Source organism: Natrix helvetica (genome assembly GCF_964273705.1).
Source record: "Natrix helvetica genome assembly, chromosome: 6".
Classification (NCBI taxonomy): Eukaryota; Metazoa; Chordata; class Lepidosauria; order Squamata; family Natricidae; genus Natrix; species Natrix helvetica.
The window spans coordinates 83,888,132-83,905,031 of NC_138553.1; the positions used below are offsets into that span (position 1 = coordinate 83,888,132).

A 16,900-nucleotide genomic window follows, 5' to 3' on the forward strand; every position below is an offset into this window, starting at 1 on the left:
CGGACAGTGAGGAGGTTGGGGAGGAACCTGGGCCAGTCCTGGAGTCTGGGGAAGGCTCGGATGAGGGCTCTGTGTCGGAGGCAGAGAGGGGACCAGAGCCGTATGCCAGTTATCAGCTGCCTTCGGATAGGACATCAGTGAGGCAGAAGAACAGCTGGAGCCTGTTCCCAGTGTGCGCATGCGCAGAGTTGCCAGATGAAGGGAAGAGCTAAAGAACAGGGGTCGACTTGGGAGGAAGGCCACAGGTGGATGATGAATGGCCCCTCCCAGAGGAAATAAAAGAGGAGCGAAAGGGGAGTGGAGTTTGCAGGAGAGACCATTAGTTTGCTTCATTGGTTCGTGACTCTCCGAGATTCCTTGCCAAGTTCTGCAGATATTGGGCTGGCAGCTCTCCAAGCCAGAGAAGGACTGTGACTGTAAATCCTCCCTTGAAAGACTTTGGTGGAAGTGAACAAACAGAATTCACAGGAAATTAATAAAAGGAGTTTTTGTCAGGACAAGGAGTTTGCTGCATGCTCTCGGGAAGTCTCGGTCAGAACAGATGGGACCTCTTCCCTGCACTGTCCAGGAAAGAGAAGACAAGCACGGATGAAGTCCCAAGAGCTTCTCTTTTGATAATAAGAGAGTCGGCCAAGGCAAGCCAAGATACAACACACCGTTTTGGCCGCCAACTACTCAACCCAACAATCCATTCAAGAACCACAATAGGCTGGAAGACGGTAAGAAGACATTATTTTTATTTTTTTCCACCGACGATTCCAGTGAAGTTGAATTAAAAGTAATAAAAAAAATTCTTGTGCGGGGAAAGAGCTTGGTGCGAAATCCTCGGTCTTGGGAGTTCTAGAACGGGGCGTTCCCCTAGAACTTCATGAAGGGCACCTGGAAGGGCTGGTCGGTGGCGTGCCTGAGGGCCAGGGCGTAAGCGTAGAGCTTAGCATCCACAACCAGGTGTTCCTCGGCCACCAGTTCTGTAAAAAACACACAAGGACACATACGAGTCCAGGGGTCTCCAACACTGTCAACTTTAAGCCTCCCTTAAGGAAGGAAGGAAAACAGCATAACAGAATAACAAAGTTGGAAAGGACCTTGGAGGTCTTCTAGTCCAGCCCCCTGCTCAAGCAGGAAAGGCTACATACCATTTCAGTAAGTTGACCCTTGCAAGGGAGCTTCATCTCAAACAACCTTTCCATACTTCCTTACCTTCAATTCTCTGCATTAAATCATTCTTTGGTAGCGTAACGACTTCCACAAACTCTGAAGAGGAAAAGAAAAAACAACAAAACGAAAACCCTGGAGGTGATGGAATTAATGCCATCCTCCATCACACTGATTTCGTTTATTCCCCAAATGTCATTTTTGCCCCTTTTAGCATCTCAAAGGACACAATCTTTCAGTCGCCCCTTATGAAGTGGACCAATAAATGAGAATATTTGTAGCTTGGGGTTTGAACTGGTGGCCTCTTCGATGCTCTCTGAGCTTGGTGGTTTTCGTGCAGAGGTTTCATCACCAAGGCAAAAACATCTGCAGGAAGCTGGATCTCCCCAACCAGTTAGAATCAACATTTTAAAAAAAAATTGTATTCCCCCTGATCCCTATATACAAGTAGTCCTCGACTTACGACCACAATTGAGCCCCAGATTTCTGTGGCTAAGCAAGGCAGTTGTTCAGTCAGTTTGGCCCCGTTGTATGACCTTTCTTGTCACCGTTGTTAAGCGAATCACTGCAATTGTTCAGTTAGTAAGATGGTTGTTAAGCGAATTTGGCTTCTCCATTGATTTTGCTGGTCAGATAGTCACAAAAGAGGATCACGTGACCCCGGGACTCTGTGACCGTCATAAATATGAGTCAGTTGCAAAGCATCTTGAGTTTTGATCACATGACCCCGGGCTGCAACGGTTGTAAGTGTGAAAAATGGCCACAACTCACTTTTTTCAGTGCCGTCGCAAATTCAGACCGTCACTAAATGAACGTCGTAAGTCGAGGACTACCTGTTCATGCATTTTATCCAGTTGCTAACAAAGACCAATGAGGCGCAAGACGACCTCAAAAAATACACAATTTCTGATGACGAAGGATATTAGCGACTGCAAAAGACGAGCGAATTCGAACCCGATGCTGGAACTCGGAAGGAAATTGAGATTATTCATCTTGGGTTCCCAGCCAAAAAGGAACGGAGCAAGGTAACGTACCTCCTTCCTCTGTAGGGGAGAAACAGAACATAAATGTCACCAAAATAAGACCTCGGTAAGTCTGGACGGTTGTGTATATTTGCACAAGGGCAGAGCTCTCTCACAAAGAGCGTTAAACACAACCCTACGCCTTTGGTGTTCGAAGTTAGAGAATTTAGGATAAGCTCTCTTTTTTTTTGCAATTTTTATTTTATTTTTTATCCTCTTACATACAATTATAGGTATACATTCATATAGTTCTTCTTCTTTACATTTGTCATTCTTATGCATTTGTTATTCCATTTAAAAGGTTATAATATATTCATTATAATTGAGTTGCTTTATTTACCATCCCATCTGCCTGTTTTGACCCCTTCTTTTCCCTTACTTTTCTCCCTCCCTCCCTTCTCTACTTTCGTCCTTTCTCCTCTCCTTCCCTTTCCTTCTTCCCTTCTCTCTCCCCTACTCCTACTCTTCCCCTTCCCCTTCCTACCCTTCTCTCCTTCTCTTTCTATCCCTCCCTGCCTTCCTCTCCTTTCCTCTTTCTTCTCCCCTCTCCTGTCCTCTCTTCTCTTCCTCTCCTTTTCTGTTGTTATAGGTGTCTCTTTCAAATCTCAATTTATGTTTCCTTGGGGTGGTATTTCCGCGCACCCGAATATATTTTGGCATCTTAGAATAACTTTATTGTCACTTTGAATGCGTATTGATCGGCGTGCATTACAAATGAAATTTCATTGCATGCACCTCTCAAAGGGTCACCACCTCCAAGATGCACTACATAAACATGGCTAAATAAATGAATAGCGTGTTTTTTGGAGTATAAGACACAGTCCGTCCGTCCCCTAAAAAGGGTGAAAATTTGGGTGCACCTTATACACTGAATGTAGCCCCACCCACCTGCTGGCCCCTACCCCTCGGCCTCCACACATCCTCTCAAATGGAGCGCCTCTCAAACAGCCTCCAAAAGCTCCATTTGCAAACTGCTCGTGGTAAATAATAAGCCCGTGGGGATGGCCACAGTGGTCGTAAGTGTGAAAAAACGGTGCTAAGTCACTTCTTTCAGTGCCGTTGTAACTTTGAAAGGTCATTAAACGAAGGCTATCGGGTATGCAAAGGATTGGAGAATTAGCACTGCAGAACCCGGACTGCAAAAAGACGATCGTCCACTAGGTGGCAGCAAAGATTAAGCCTATTCTGTATCTCTGCTGCCACCAAGTGGTCTGTGGGATATTTAGGGCCAGATCTGGGAGTTTTATAAGAGTGGTACAGTGGAGCTCTCGCCTCACCATCAGGAGGCTGTGAGTTCGATCCTAAGTAGAGGCAGCTATTTCTCTCTCTGGGCACAATGAGATTATATCTGCTGAACAAAACTCTGCTCTGGTGACAGGAAAGGCATCCAGCCACTCAACACTCAACTCCATTCATCATTAAAAGAAGATGATCTGGGAGTTTTACAAGATCCATAGCTCATTGATTCAGCCATACTTCGATATCGAGGTGCGTCCGTGGCAAGTTTAAGATCCAACTAGAGATCCCCAATAAAAACACCCCAAAATTAATCAAAAACCATCGGATCTTCACGGACCTCGGAAATGTTCATTTGGGAGAAGGAAAAAAGGAAAGGAAAGTTAACAAAATACCCACCGGGCTTTTGTTTCGGCTTCAGATTGACCGGGAGGTCTCCGTTGATGGTGACGGTCGCAATGTGTGACGCACAATTTGTCAGCCCAGGATCTAAGCACAAAGCTACGGAAAAGCATTGACATTCAGTTACACAGAAAAGAAACAAATCATTCTCCCCTCATTCATGGGGGAAAAAATTACACATCTTTTTGTGCAAGTCCTTCCCGGGATCTTGAGAAAGTACGCACAGCCATTCTCTTATTTTATCGGCCTACGGGTAGCCCTCGACTTACAATGGTTCGTTTAGGGACCGTTCAAAGTCACAACGGCACTGAAAAAAGGGACGTATGGCCTCTTTTTTACAGTTACAATCTTTGCACCATCTACCGTGATCGTGAGATCAAAATTAACCCAGGAGAGAAGTGAACTGGAATTAAGGAGAAACTTCCTAACAGTAAGGACAATTAACCATGGAACAACTTGCCACCAGAAGTTGTAGGTGTTCCATCACTGGAGGTGTATAAGAAGGGACTGGACAAACATTTGTTTGAAATGGTACAGGCTCTCTTTCTTAAACGGGGTTGGACTAGAAGACCTCCAATGTCCCTTCAAACTCTTATTATTTTGTTATGCTGTTTTCCTTCCTTCCTTCCTTCCTTCCTTCCTTCCTTCCTTCCTCCTTCCCTCCCTCCCTCCACCACTGGAGGTTTTTAAGAAGAGATTGGACAACCCCTTGTCTGAAATAGTATAGGGTCTCCTTCTTGAGCAGGGGGTTGGACTGGAAGACCTCCAAGGTCCCTTCCAGCTGTATTCCGCTTCAGAAAACTCTTATTCCTACCTCTTCAACACGTCTAGCATGAAATCACCAACTTTCTCCTGTCAACAATACCCGTTTCCCGATTTAGAAACATAATCACCTGGATTTAATTGGACTAATTAAGTGCTATTAAGGGGGCAGTAATCTTAAGTAACTGGATGGGTAGACTTTCTCCAAGAGATCTGCTTCTTATCCTGCAGGACCTCTCAGTAATAAACAAAAAAAAATGCTCAATCTTTCCCCTGGTGCAGCCGACAAAGCGAGGCGAGCCCGTGGCTTAGAGGTTAATACATCTACCTAATATATGCAAGCAGCCCAGGTTCGAATCCCAGAAAGGGTATGGCTAGCTGACAAGAGATAAATGGCTTGAAATAGATCTATCCTAAAGGTAAAGGTTCCCCTCACACATACATCTGCTAGTCGTTCCCGACTCTAGGGGGCGGTGCTCATCTCCGTTTCAAAGCCGAAGAGCCAGCGCTGTCCGAAGATGTCTCCGTGGTCATGTGGCCGGCATGACTCAACGCTGAAGGCGCACGGAACGCTATTCCCTTTCCACCAAAGGTGGTTCCTATTTTTCTACTTGCATTTTTTACATGATTTTGAACTAGGTTGGCAGAAGCTGGGACAAGGAACGGGAGCTCACTTCATTACACGGCGCTCAGGATTCGAATTGCCGAACTACCAACCTTTCAGCATCTTAGCCACTGGTTCTAAGCCATCATCAGTACTAGAAGGGAATGGGATTGGAGGAGGAAGAGGAAGAGGAGGAGGAAGAAAAGGAGGAGGAGGACTGATGGGTCCTTGGTGCTTTCGGAGCTTGGTGGTTTTGTTGCAGATGTTTCATGACCCAACTAGGTAACATCATCAGTGTGAGACATCTAGAGCATTGATGAGGTCACCTATTTGGGTCATGAAACATCTGCAAGAAAACCACCAAAGGTCAGAGGGCACCAAGGACCTTCTTCTTTTTCAACCGTGAAGACAAAACCCAAAGCCTACCTGGAGAGCATTCCAGGATGTCCCCTTTGTAACCTGTCTCTTCTTCCAGTTCGCGTAGGGCGGCTGTCTCGGGAGTTTCATTGCTGTCAATGAGACCTGCAGGGCAAACAGACAACTTGAGTTACAGGCAGCTCCATCCAAAAGAACGGAAGGGACACCGCGGGGCCATCGGAGCTTAAAGCAAAGTGGGGGCCTCTTAGCTTCAAGAGAGATACATTGGGGGGGGGGGGACACAGGAAAGGAGAGGAGAAGGGGGAGAGGAAGGGGAGGAAAGGAAAAAGGAAGGGAAGGGGGAAAAGAGACATGGAGGGAAGGAAAGGAGAGAAAGGAGAAAAGACATGGAGGAAAGAAATGGAAGAAGAGGAAAATGGAAAGGAAAGAAAGGAAAGGAAAAGAAGAAGAGGAAAAAAAAGGAAAGAAGGGAAGAAGAGGAAAGGAAAGAAAGGGAAATGAGGAAAAAGGAAGGGAGGGGAGAAAAGAGACATGGAGGAAAGGAAAGGAAGAAGGAAAGGAAAAATGAAAGAGGAAGAAGAGGAAAAAGGAAGGGAAAGGAAGAAGGAAAGGAGGAAGAGGAAAAAGGAAAGGAAGAGGGAAAAAGAAAGGAAAGGAAAGGAAAAAGAGGAAAAGGAAAAGAGGATAGGAAAGGAAGAAGAGGAAAAAGGAAAGGAAAAGAGGAAGAGAGAAGGAAATAAGAGGAAAGAAAAGGAGGAAGAGGAAACGGAAGGAAAGGAAGAAGAGAAAAAAAGGAAAGGAAAGGAGGAAGAGGAAAAGGAAGGAAAGGAAGAAGAGAAAAAAAGGAAAGGAAAGGAGGAAGAGGGGAAGGAAGAAGAGGGAAGGGAAAGGAAGGCCTTCTCGCCCCAATTATGAAGCCCAAAGACCCTCTGATCTCCTACCTGCGGGGAATTCCAGGCAATAGGCTCCCAGGGGGGGCCGGAATTGTTTCACCAGGACCATGCAGTCGTAGTGGAGGGTCCGTTGCAGCACCGGAATGACAGCCACACCTGACAACCGAGAGCAGAAGCCGGGAAAAACAGCATCACAGGAGGTGCCCAAAACAGCCAAAGGTTCCATGCTCATCCACAACCAGAGCAATCCAGAGAGGATCTGGAGGAGCCACGCAGGGCAGCCGTGGCCTTATCCGTCTCGGCTGGCAAAGGTCCCTTGGGGGGGGGGGGGGGAGGGTGACCAGTTGCTCTCTTTGCATCTAACCCAGTTCACAAATAAAACTGGCTTTGAATCAAACGGATCAAGGGGAACAATTAATGGGCTTTTGTCTACAGGACAAATCCACCTTGTATTAAAACGCATCTTATCCCCTCCTTTGTCGAAGGAACTTCAAGATAACTTGGGGAGGTTCTCCCTCTTTCCCAGCCTCTTGGGCCGTGGCTGTCGCCAAAGAGAGTGTGTTTGTGTACATCCCAGGGGGTTTCTAAAATGAGTGTCGCTTTGAACCACGACCTCCGGAGTCTAAGAATTCCCCTCCAGGGTTATCCTGCGATGCTACTTTGGTTTCAAACACCAGTTTTTTCGAGTTTCTACCCCTCTAGGTGCCCTTTCCCCCTTCTCGAAAGCTGGAGAAGGCCTCTGCAGACACCTTCCCAGACCAATTGAGGGCAGGGTCTATCCACAAACCTAACATTTAACCAAGTTTGCACCAAACAGGTTTCTCCACAGAGCCAATTTTCCCATTTGCGCTGATTTGTGTCCTTGGTGCTCTCTGAGTTTGGTGGTTTTCTTGCAGACGTCCCATTGCCCAACTAGGTAACATCATCAGTGCTAGAAGGGAATGGGTTTGGAGGAAGAGGAGGAGGAGGAAGAGAACTGTGGGGTTTTGGTGCTCTCTGAGCTTGGTGGTTTCCTTGCAGACGTCTCATTACCCAACTAAGTGACATCATCAGTGCTAGGACGGATTCCTTCTTTCTTACCTATGTAATACACCTTGTCCGATTTTCTCATTCAGCAGTAATTGGGGAGGGGGGATTTTTTTTGACCCGCACAGTAAGGAAAGTTGGCTTACCATCAGCTGAACCTCCTTCTTTCCTGGTGGTGCGTTTTACCGATTCCCATATTCTGTTCAAAATGACAAAAAAAGAAGATAAATAGTAGAACCCGGATTATTACTTTCAAAAGCTGTCAGGGATAATGTCATTTTGATAAATTCATTCTGCTTTTTTTTTCCCTTTGAAAAATATTCTGATATAAACAGTTCAGTACAAATAAATATGGAATGGTGTACATAAATAAATAAAGAATAAGGGGACCACGAATATAAGATATGTATATATAGAAGGAAAAACATCAATTGTAAAAGACATACCAATATGGAACTGCTGTATGATGGAACCTTTTATTCCTTTGTTGTTTTAATTCATGTTTTTGTTTTGTTTTATGTGTTTAAAATTAAAAATTTTAAAAACCAGAAGGTTTGCAGTCTATTGTGGTCATAAGCCAAGGACTAACCCTAGTTCTTAATTCCTGGACTGAATAAAAGACAAGACGGCTACCTTGTTTGTCCAGTTGGGTCAACGTAAGTGGTTTGGTCCAGCTTCACCCATTTTCTTTGAGTAATGGTCTGAAAAGAGGGGGACAAAAACATCAATTAAACCATGGTCAATGCATGGCTAACCGCAACCAAGCATAGGGGTTGCGTCACATTGCCAATGGAAGACCACAGACTCCAGAGATATTCAAGCGTGTAACATATTCTAATTTTTAATATGCTCTAACCTAAACGGACAAACTAAGAAAATACATTTACTGGGGAGGAATAAGATGAACTAAATGTGAATTACATCCAATCAAATATGGTATTTTGCCAACCACACTCTGCTCAAATAATGATACCACAAAGGTTCAACACAACTTTTGACTTTCAAAAACTCAACGATGCTTAAAAAATTGACTTTCCCCCCAAAAAAAAACATTTACAGCCAAAGCACACTTAAGGAAAACATATTTTTTTTATTTTTAGTCTTACCTTAAAATGCAGGAGATGCTTCAAAAAAGTAGCGTGTTCTAAATTATAGGATTGTTTTTGGGTTACGATGCCTGTTGCTATTCTTATGATGTCTTACATCACCAAGGAAGTTAGCTATTCTCTCCGTGTTCCTTCTTATAAACTTTGAATGGGAGGGGAGGGAAATCCTTACGTTCTTGCAAGCCAGGAGAATTTATATTTGGGATTAAAAGAGAGAGAAAGAGAGAGAAGAATCAGGAAAGGAAAGCAGAGGTGAAATCATGGATTGAGAAGAATCAAGATTAAAAACCGAAGATCAACAGCGGTGAGGATTTTTTTCCAGCTCAAGAGGGGGAAAAAAAGAGGAGAAATCAGCAAAAGAATTAAAAGGAAGAAACCCCAAAGGTGCTTTTTATTTTCCCCAGAAAAGGCACCTGGACTTTTGTTTTCCCCCTAAGACGCTTCGCTTCTCGTCCAAGAAGCTTCTTCAGTTCTGACCGAAGTCAGAAGTGAAGAAGCTTCTTGGACGAGAAGCGAAACGTCTTCAAGAAAAAACAAAGGAATTTCTGTCGCCTTTTGGAAAAAAGCATATTTGGGACAAATTTTGGATGGTTAAGAATTTCCACAGACATAAAAAGGAAGGAGCTGTAATTTTAGGCTGGCTTATGTGAGACTAAGTCTTATGATCAAACGATGCAGGGAACGGTGAACGAAGGGAAAAAGTGACACCATGTATTGGCACAAAGGATGCAAAATACACAATTATCAATAGCAACAGCAGGCATTAATTCATGGCATCGTTTGTCTTGACAATTCTCAATATGTCTTTATGGCTTGTGTCGTACAACTATATAAGTTTCTTGAGGAACATTTGAATGGCCACAGAGTAAGAGTCGGAAGGGACCTTGGAGGTTTTCTAGTCTAACCCTCTGCTCAAGTAGGAAACCCTATACCATTTCAGACAACTGACTGTCCAGTCTCTTCTTAAAAGCCTCCAGTGATGAGGGAGGGAGGGAGGGAGGGAGGGAGGGAGGGAGGGAAGGAAGGAAGGAAGGAAGGAAGGAAGGAAGGAAGGAAGGAAGGAAGGAAGACAGCGTAACAAAATTGGAAGGGACCTTGGAGGACTTCTAGTCCAACCCCCTGCTCAGGCAGGAAACCCTACACCACTTTAGTCAAATGGTTGTCCAATGTCTTCTTAAAAGCTTCCAATGTTGGAGCAACCACAACTTCTGGTGGCAAGCTGTTCCACTGGTTAATTGTCCTCCCTGCCATGAAATTTCTCCTTAGTTCTAGGTTGCTTCTCTCCTTGGTGAGCTTACACAGCTCTTCTTCAATGCAAATTTGATTTTATGAGCAGTGCAGAGGAAGAGCAAAAAATATTATTATCCTTCATTAGCACTTTCCCAAATTCCTCACATGTCAGCTGACCCTCGATTACCAATATCCAGAACTCACCTAATGCGACTGTAACGTCTTCAATGCGAACCAAGCCATTGGTTTTAAATGCATCTCCAAGCTTGCTTTTACAAAGACGGAGCTCATATTTTTTCACTGACAGTTACTCTCTTAACCTGGGCAGAATGATGGTTTCACCAATGTTCAGACATGTTCTAGGAAGGCCACAGGTGTGGAGTTTCATTAGGACTTCTGGAACCTCCAGAGGTACATGGTGAAGTCATTTTCTGAGGTCCAAACTCATATTCTAACAAAGCGTAGGATTGAAAGGCCACTGAAGGTAAAGAAATATTTATGTGTATCATCTGAAAGGGCCACTTTCACAGTGGGACATAGAGGTGGTCCTCAACTTACAACAGTTCATTTAGTGACTGATCGAAGTAACAAGGCCCCTGAAATCCTAGGTTTTTCACACTTACGACCGTTTATGCATCCCTGTGGTCACACAATCGAAATTCAGATGCTTGGCAACTGACTCGTATTTATAACAGTCACAGTGTCCCGGAGTCATATCATCCTGCTTTGCGACCTTCTCACAAAGTCCAAGGGGAAGCCAAATTCACTTATCAACCGGGTTACTAACTTAACAACGGCAGAACAACCCGTAACACATTTGCACAAAACAAAAACCCCTAAGGAATAAAACAACGGTGGTCTTCTTGAACCTAGAACTGTGTTGCCAAAAAAGTCAACACAGTTTTAGGCTGCATCAACAGAGGGATAGAATCAAGATCACGTGAAGTGTTAACACCACTTTATAATGCTTTGGTAAGGCTACACTTGGAATACTGCATTCAGTTCTGGTCGCCACGATGTAAAAAAGATGTGGAGACTCTAGAAAGAGTGCAGAGAAGAGCAACAAAGATGATTAGGGGACTGGAGACTAAAACATATGAAGAACGGTTGCAGGAACTGGGTATGTTTAGCTTAAGAGAAAGAAAGAATAGGGGAGACATGATAGCAATGTTCCAATATCTCAGGGGTTGCCCCAAAGAGGAGGGAGTCAAACTATTCTCCAAGGCACCTGAGGGTAGAACAAGAAGCAATGGGTGGAAACTAATTAAGGAGAGAAGCAACTTAGAATTAAGGAGAAATTTAATCAATTAATCAGTGGAACAGAAGTTGCCTCCAGAAGTTGTGAATGCCCCAACACTGGAAGTCTTTAAGAAGATGTTGGATAGCCATTTGTCTGAAACGGTACAGGGTTTCCTGCCTAGCCAGGAGGTTGAACTAGAAGACCTCCAAGGTCCCTTCCAACTCTGCTATTGTATATAACCTAACATTGATTGCTGGCGTAAAAATGACCCCATTAAACCCCACTCACCTCTTCTTTGATGATGGTCTCTTGGGCAGATTTTAAGGCTTCCACAGATGCTTCTTTTTCCATTTTCAGGAAATGTCCGTTTCTCCTTCTCAGCACAAAGTTCACTTTTCTACAAACCAAAGTCAATATTTGTCATCACGTCTGGCCATTCATCCTTTTCATGCCCCGTTGACAAACCATCAGCAAATATTAACAAATATTAACAAACTGTCGCCTGAAGTCAAGTGGGGATGTTGGTTGGATGGACAGAGGGGGGGGGGGGGGGAAACAATCAGCCGATTTGCCCTGATCCTGTCCTAATCCTAAACGAAAGTCGATCGATACGAGCAAATAGGTTGCTAAAAGAAAGCAGCGCAAAGGGATGGCAACATGTATCACTCACGTGCAAAATTAGAAATTGGGATTGCAATGTGATGACTTCATGATTTTCAACCCCTTTTGATGCATTGAAAAGAGGATCGATGATGGATGTACGGGATGGTAGAAAAGCCATCCCGAAGATATTGTTAGAAATGTTGATATTGTTACCAACATTTATAACAATACGATCAACGATCAATAGAATTGTTAGAAATATTGTTGTAAATGTTAAAAGATAACACACCTTGTTAATAAGAGTTATAACATTGTATATTTGTGAATGTATGGGTGAGAAATAAAAATAAAAAACTTAAGGAAAGAGAACCTTCCTTGTTCTGATTTTCTTTTTTCTTTTTAATATGTAGAAGTTCACAGCTGCCAGGAGTAATATTAAAAGAAAGTTTCTGTCTTTGGTCATGAATCTTAATTTATCTAAAATTCAAAGGTGCTAAATGAAGGATGAGAAGCTTTTTTTTATGGGTTGGACGGCAGTTTTTAATTTTTTAAAAAAATTCCACATATGGTACTATAACAGCATCATTGGAGAGGAAATTTAGAGAGGGGTTATGTGTGATAGAAGAATAGAATAGAATAGAATAGAATGGAATGGAATGGAATAGAATAACAGCATTGGAAGGAACCTTGGAGGTCTTCTAGTCCAACCCCCTGCCTAGGCAGGAAACCCTGCACCACTTCAGACAAATGGTTGTCCAATGTCTTCCTAAACCTTTCCAGTGTTGGAGCATTCACAACTTCTGGAGGCAAGTTGTTCCCTGATTAATTGTTCTCACTGTCAGGAAATTTCTCCTTAGTTCTAAGTTGCTTCTCTCCTTGATTAGCTTGATATCTTATTATCATTCTGTATGATATATTAGGTCTTTTTGGGATTTGCACAATTGTTCTTACACATTTTTTTTCCAAAATGGCAAGAAATTGTGTCACCCTTTTTGAGCAATTAGGGACAGCCTAGTACAAGGTTGTCCTTGACTTACAACAGTTCACTTAGTGCCTGTATGAAGTTTCAACAACACTGGAAAAAAACTGACTTACAGTATGACCATTTTTCACACCGTTGTAGCATCACCGTGGTTATGTGATCCAAATTCAGACTCTTGGAAACCGGCTCATATTTATGACGGTTGCTTTGTGGGTCACGCGATCCCCTTTTGCGACCTTCGGACGAGCAAAGTCAACGGGGAAGCCAGATTCATTCAACAAGACCGTGGGACTCACTTAACAATGGCCACAATTCATTCAACAACCGCGGCAAGAAAGGTTGGGGAATGGGGCAAAGCTCTTGTCTCACTTAGCGCCAGAAAATTTGGGGCTCAGTTAAGGTCGTAAGTCAAGGGCCAACTTAATAAGGGGTTTTGGAGACTGGTTAAATCAGGGTTAATCGGAAATTTCAGCTCTGCGGAAAATAGGTTGCGACTTTAGGCAGACTAAAGGTAACTCACTGAGGTCTACAGAGGACAATCTGCTGTCTTGGACAACAATTGAGAGTGCAATGACCTTCCACGAGGCCAAAGTCCTGCAAACTTTTTTCTAACCCAACGTGATCTCGGAAAACTCTGGATCGAATGAGTGAAAACGATCCTGTGATTCTTATCAATGTTTATAAGTTTAGAAAGCTAGAATGTTTTGATTTTAGCAGGGTTGTCCGTGTCCTTGGTTTTATTTTATTTATTTATTTTTTGGCCTATCCATTGTGTATTGCAGGGGTGTCCAAACTTGGCAACTTTAAGACTTGTGGACTTCAACTCCCAGAATTCCCCAGCCAGCAGAGCTGGGAGTTGAAGTCCACAAGTCTTAAAGTTGCCAAGTTTGGACACCCCTGGTGTATTGGATATTACTCCACCTTTTAGCTGCAACGTAATATTTTCTGACAAAGCCATGATACAGCTGCGATGACCCTATTTCCTTGCAGAAGAAGACAAGGTGCCTGAACAAAAGGGCAAATCTGAAAGAGGTTTGTTAAGGGCAGAAAAAGTCTAGAAGGTGATTATTACGCCCATAACTTTGCAGAGAAAAATACAAGAGCAAAACCAAGAAAAACTTTGCGAAAAAGACATGGTGCAATAAAAAAATAAATAGAAAGCGTATGGTTATAATAAAGTTATAAGAAACGGGTATTAAAAAGGATTTCTGCAATTAAACCATGCATTCTGTGATCACACTTGTACAATATAAATTAAACAAACAAAATAAAGGACCAAACGCACTTTCTGAAAAATAAATCTATTGATCCATCTAAAGGGCAGCTTTCTGAAACAAAGGGCTGTCCTTTTCCATCCATCCATCCAATAGTTTTGTCCTTTTTTTTTGTTCATTTAATTTATGTCATACAAGTGTTAACATTTAATGGTCGTTTTAGCCTTTAATGGCAATCTTTGACATGGACAACTATCTATATATGTAAAAATGTCTCTCTCTCTCTCTCTCTGTGTTTTCCACCATAACTCTGGAACGCCTTGAGCAATTTCAACCAAACTTGGTACACAGATGACTTACTCTCTGGAAACAAATACTGTGGGGGTAAGACACCCCTAACACCCCTTGGGGGGGGGGGTGTTCTGTTAAGATACAGTCTGTTGTGCCTTAAAATGGCTTCTACTGTACTGGTATAAAATGGCTTCTACTGTACAGCGCAGTGAAGTTGCCCATGGTAACAGCTTCACAGTACTCCACAAGGGGGCTCCCTCTGGTAAGGGGGAAAATCCAACGTTATAAATTACGTTTCGTCTGGACATTTCCCCCCTATAAATAAATACCAGGGCAACGTCTAAAGCCAATTAGAAATAAATCACAGATTTAAACATTCAGAGTTTTTTTTTATTTCCAGTTATGGTACTAAGGGACAATACAATGACACTTTCTACAAGTGGAAATTTCCCACTTTGCTGATTTTAGGAGTTTTGAGTTGAAACAAGGTAAGCCACGCTTCCCTTCAGCTGAAATCTACAGGATACATTATGTAAGAGTAACTGATAACAACATTTCATAGGTTACAAGCGGCTGATCTAATTAGTATCCAATTTAATTAAACAGTAAAAAAAGTAATTTCCTAATGCTTTGTATGAAGCGACAGCACCCTGCAAATTATTTTCGATAAAGCTATTTAAAGTTCAGAATAATTAGTTTTCAAGGGAAAGATGCCAATTATCTCTATTTCTTCTTTTTTAAAATCTTTTTTAAAGGCACCAAGTCAGTGGGGGTTCATTTGATTTTTTTTTTAAATGGAACTTTTAAAAGTATTATTACTTTTTGCTTAAGTTTGTCCAACAAAAAGAAATACTCTCTTTCCTTTTACGCAGTGTTCTCTTTGGAATTTCTAATTTTTTTGCGTCTGTATTATTAATTCATGTCTTACACGAATTACATTTGCGTGATTAATTAACGTCTCAAAGAAGGGAAAAAGGAAAGGCAAATTCTCCCCATCCCTTCTTCCCCCTTCTCCTTTGCTTTCTGTTCCTTTAATACTATAAAGGAAAAAAAAGATTCAAAGATTTAAAAACTCTTAGCCAAAAAAAATTGGTTGTAAAAAAAGTTTAGAAGGGATAAAAGGGCCAGGTTTTTTTGATGGATAATGGGTGAAAGTATTGTTTTTAAACAATTAGCCTTAAATTAGACCAGTGAACTGGACTTTGGAGGGAATGTTATTTTGAAATATATTTGGAAAAAATGTAAATCAAATATCAGCATTTAAAGTCCCAGAAGTTTCCCGGAGCCACTGAAATGCCAAAGAGAGTGGAGACCCCAGACGAGGCTTGCAAAAAATATTAGCTTTTATTTATGGCCATCGCAAAAGCTGGGTGGCAAAAGTATAACCAAAAACATACAAACAGATGCATGTAAGGAATAGCCGCCCCCTGCAAGAGGGGCTCAGGGTATTATATACATTTTAGGCAGACAGAAACAAAGTTTTTTCCAATCAGAGACAAAAAGTCATTACCAAAAGTCCTTCTTTTGTTCAAGCTCCTGTCTCTGTCTACCTTCTCTATGGAGGATTCCTATGGCCTTGAGTAGGGGGTGGCAGCCCCCCTTTGCCAAGTTGATTTTCATCAGAGTGCTTTAAGGATTTATGAGCCCGGAAAACTCCCTCGTTTGGTTCCTTTATCTATGGGGCCTGATATTCCCGGGTAACAATTTCTTCTGTGTTTTCAAGAATGTGCCCAGCTTTGAAGCCAAGAATAGAAGGGAGAGGCAGCAGTGAGATAACATTTGCAGTAATGCCATCCAGTATTAAGGTTACAATTTGCTAGAAAACAACTCATTTCTGACAGTATACAATAAGATAAGCAGAAGCCAATAACAAAGCTTAATTCTTAATAAATGATTTCTAGCAGTATATCATATCAGCAAATATTGGTTTAATCAGTAGCAATTATATAGTAACATAAGCAATTCGTAATAAAAGCAAATAGCCAACATTGATTCATATTGGTTCATATACACCTTCAAGAATATATTTTGAATATGTTATTTTTGTTAATGGTTAGAGACACCAGCTAACTGGTGGACTGGACAAAACAGAAGAAAAAAGGAAAATGAGCCAGGCTGTAACCATGCCGTTAAAAAAATCCAGATTTCTTAAGGTCTAGAAACTTTAAATGGAGTTCAATTCCCAGAATCCCCCACTGGGGAATTCTGGGAGTTGAAGTCCACTTATCTGAAAGTTGCTGAGCTTGGAAAATAGGGGTTAATCTGTGCACTTTGCAAGCCACTCTAACAATATGCATGGTGCAGGGCAAGTCAGGAGCTCAGCAGCAGCACAGGCACTCTGCACATGCTCAATTTCTCTCTGCATCAGCCCTAACAAGAGCTGCTAGCCTCTTCCCTCCTGCGAGACTCGCGAGTTGGCGGCAGGAGGACGCCTCTGACCCCTCCGCTGCTCACCGTTTTCCGGAGCAGGAGCCGAAGATTCTCTCCGCTGCGTTCCGTTCCGCTCCGCTGATTGGCTGAGAGCGGCAGGGAGCTCGCCGAACCCTCGAGATGAGGGAGACCGTCCGACGGTCTCAGCCCTCTAGGTGGCCGACTCTGTCGCGCATGCGCCCGGGCGAGTGACTTTGTACGCCTGACGCTCGTTTGGAAGCGCGACGGGGGAGCCTAGAGATAGGAAAGTTAGAGTAAGTATAATCTTTATTGTCGTTGTAGTTAAATACAACGAAATTGGTGAGTCGTTCTCAATTTGTCTATGA

The 16,900-nt window shown here is 42.7% G+C and overlaps 1 protein-coding gene across 1 annotated transcript; it reads right to left on the reverse strand.

The window, feature by feature from the left end:
- Positions 1–715: 715 nt before the first annotated feature.
- Positions 716–16,739, reverse strand: NUDT5 (nudix hydrolase 5). Its single transcript, XM_081957580.1, has 9 exons — positions 16,599–16,739; positions 11,343–11,451; positions 8,112–8,179; positions 7,625–7,677; positions 6,501–6,608; positions 5,608–5,703; positions 3,802–3,914; positions 1,201–1,252; positions 716–968 (listed from the first exon to the last, which is right to left on the reverse strand). The coding sequence occupies exons 2-9, from the start codon at positions 11,403–11,405 to the stop codon at positions 859–861; spliced, it is 663 nt and encodes a 220-aa protein (XP_081813706.1). The 5' UTR covers positions 11,406–11,451; positions 16,599–16,739; the 3' UTR covers positions 716–858.
- Positions 16,740–16,900: the final 161 nt, after the last annotated feature.

What these genes read in the sequence shown, in the direction of transcription:
- NUDT5 (XM_081957580.1), bottom strand. Translation starts at nt 11,405, where the DNA reads ATGGAAAAAGAAGCATCTGTGGAAGCCTTAAAATCTGCCCAAGAGACC. An exon ending in GACCCAACTGGACAAACAAG is followed by an intron (nt 7,678 to 8,111) that starts GTAGCCGTCTTG and finishes CATTTTGAACAG; the next exon opens with AATATGGGAATCGGTAAAAC. An exon ending in AGAAGGAGGTTCAGCTGATG is followed by an intron (nt 6,609 to 7,624) that starts GTAAGCCAACTT and finishes CTCGGTTGTCAG; the next exon opens with GTGTGGCTGTCATTCCGGTG.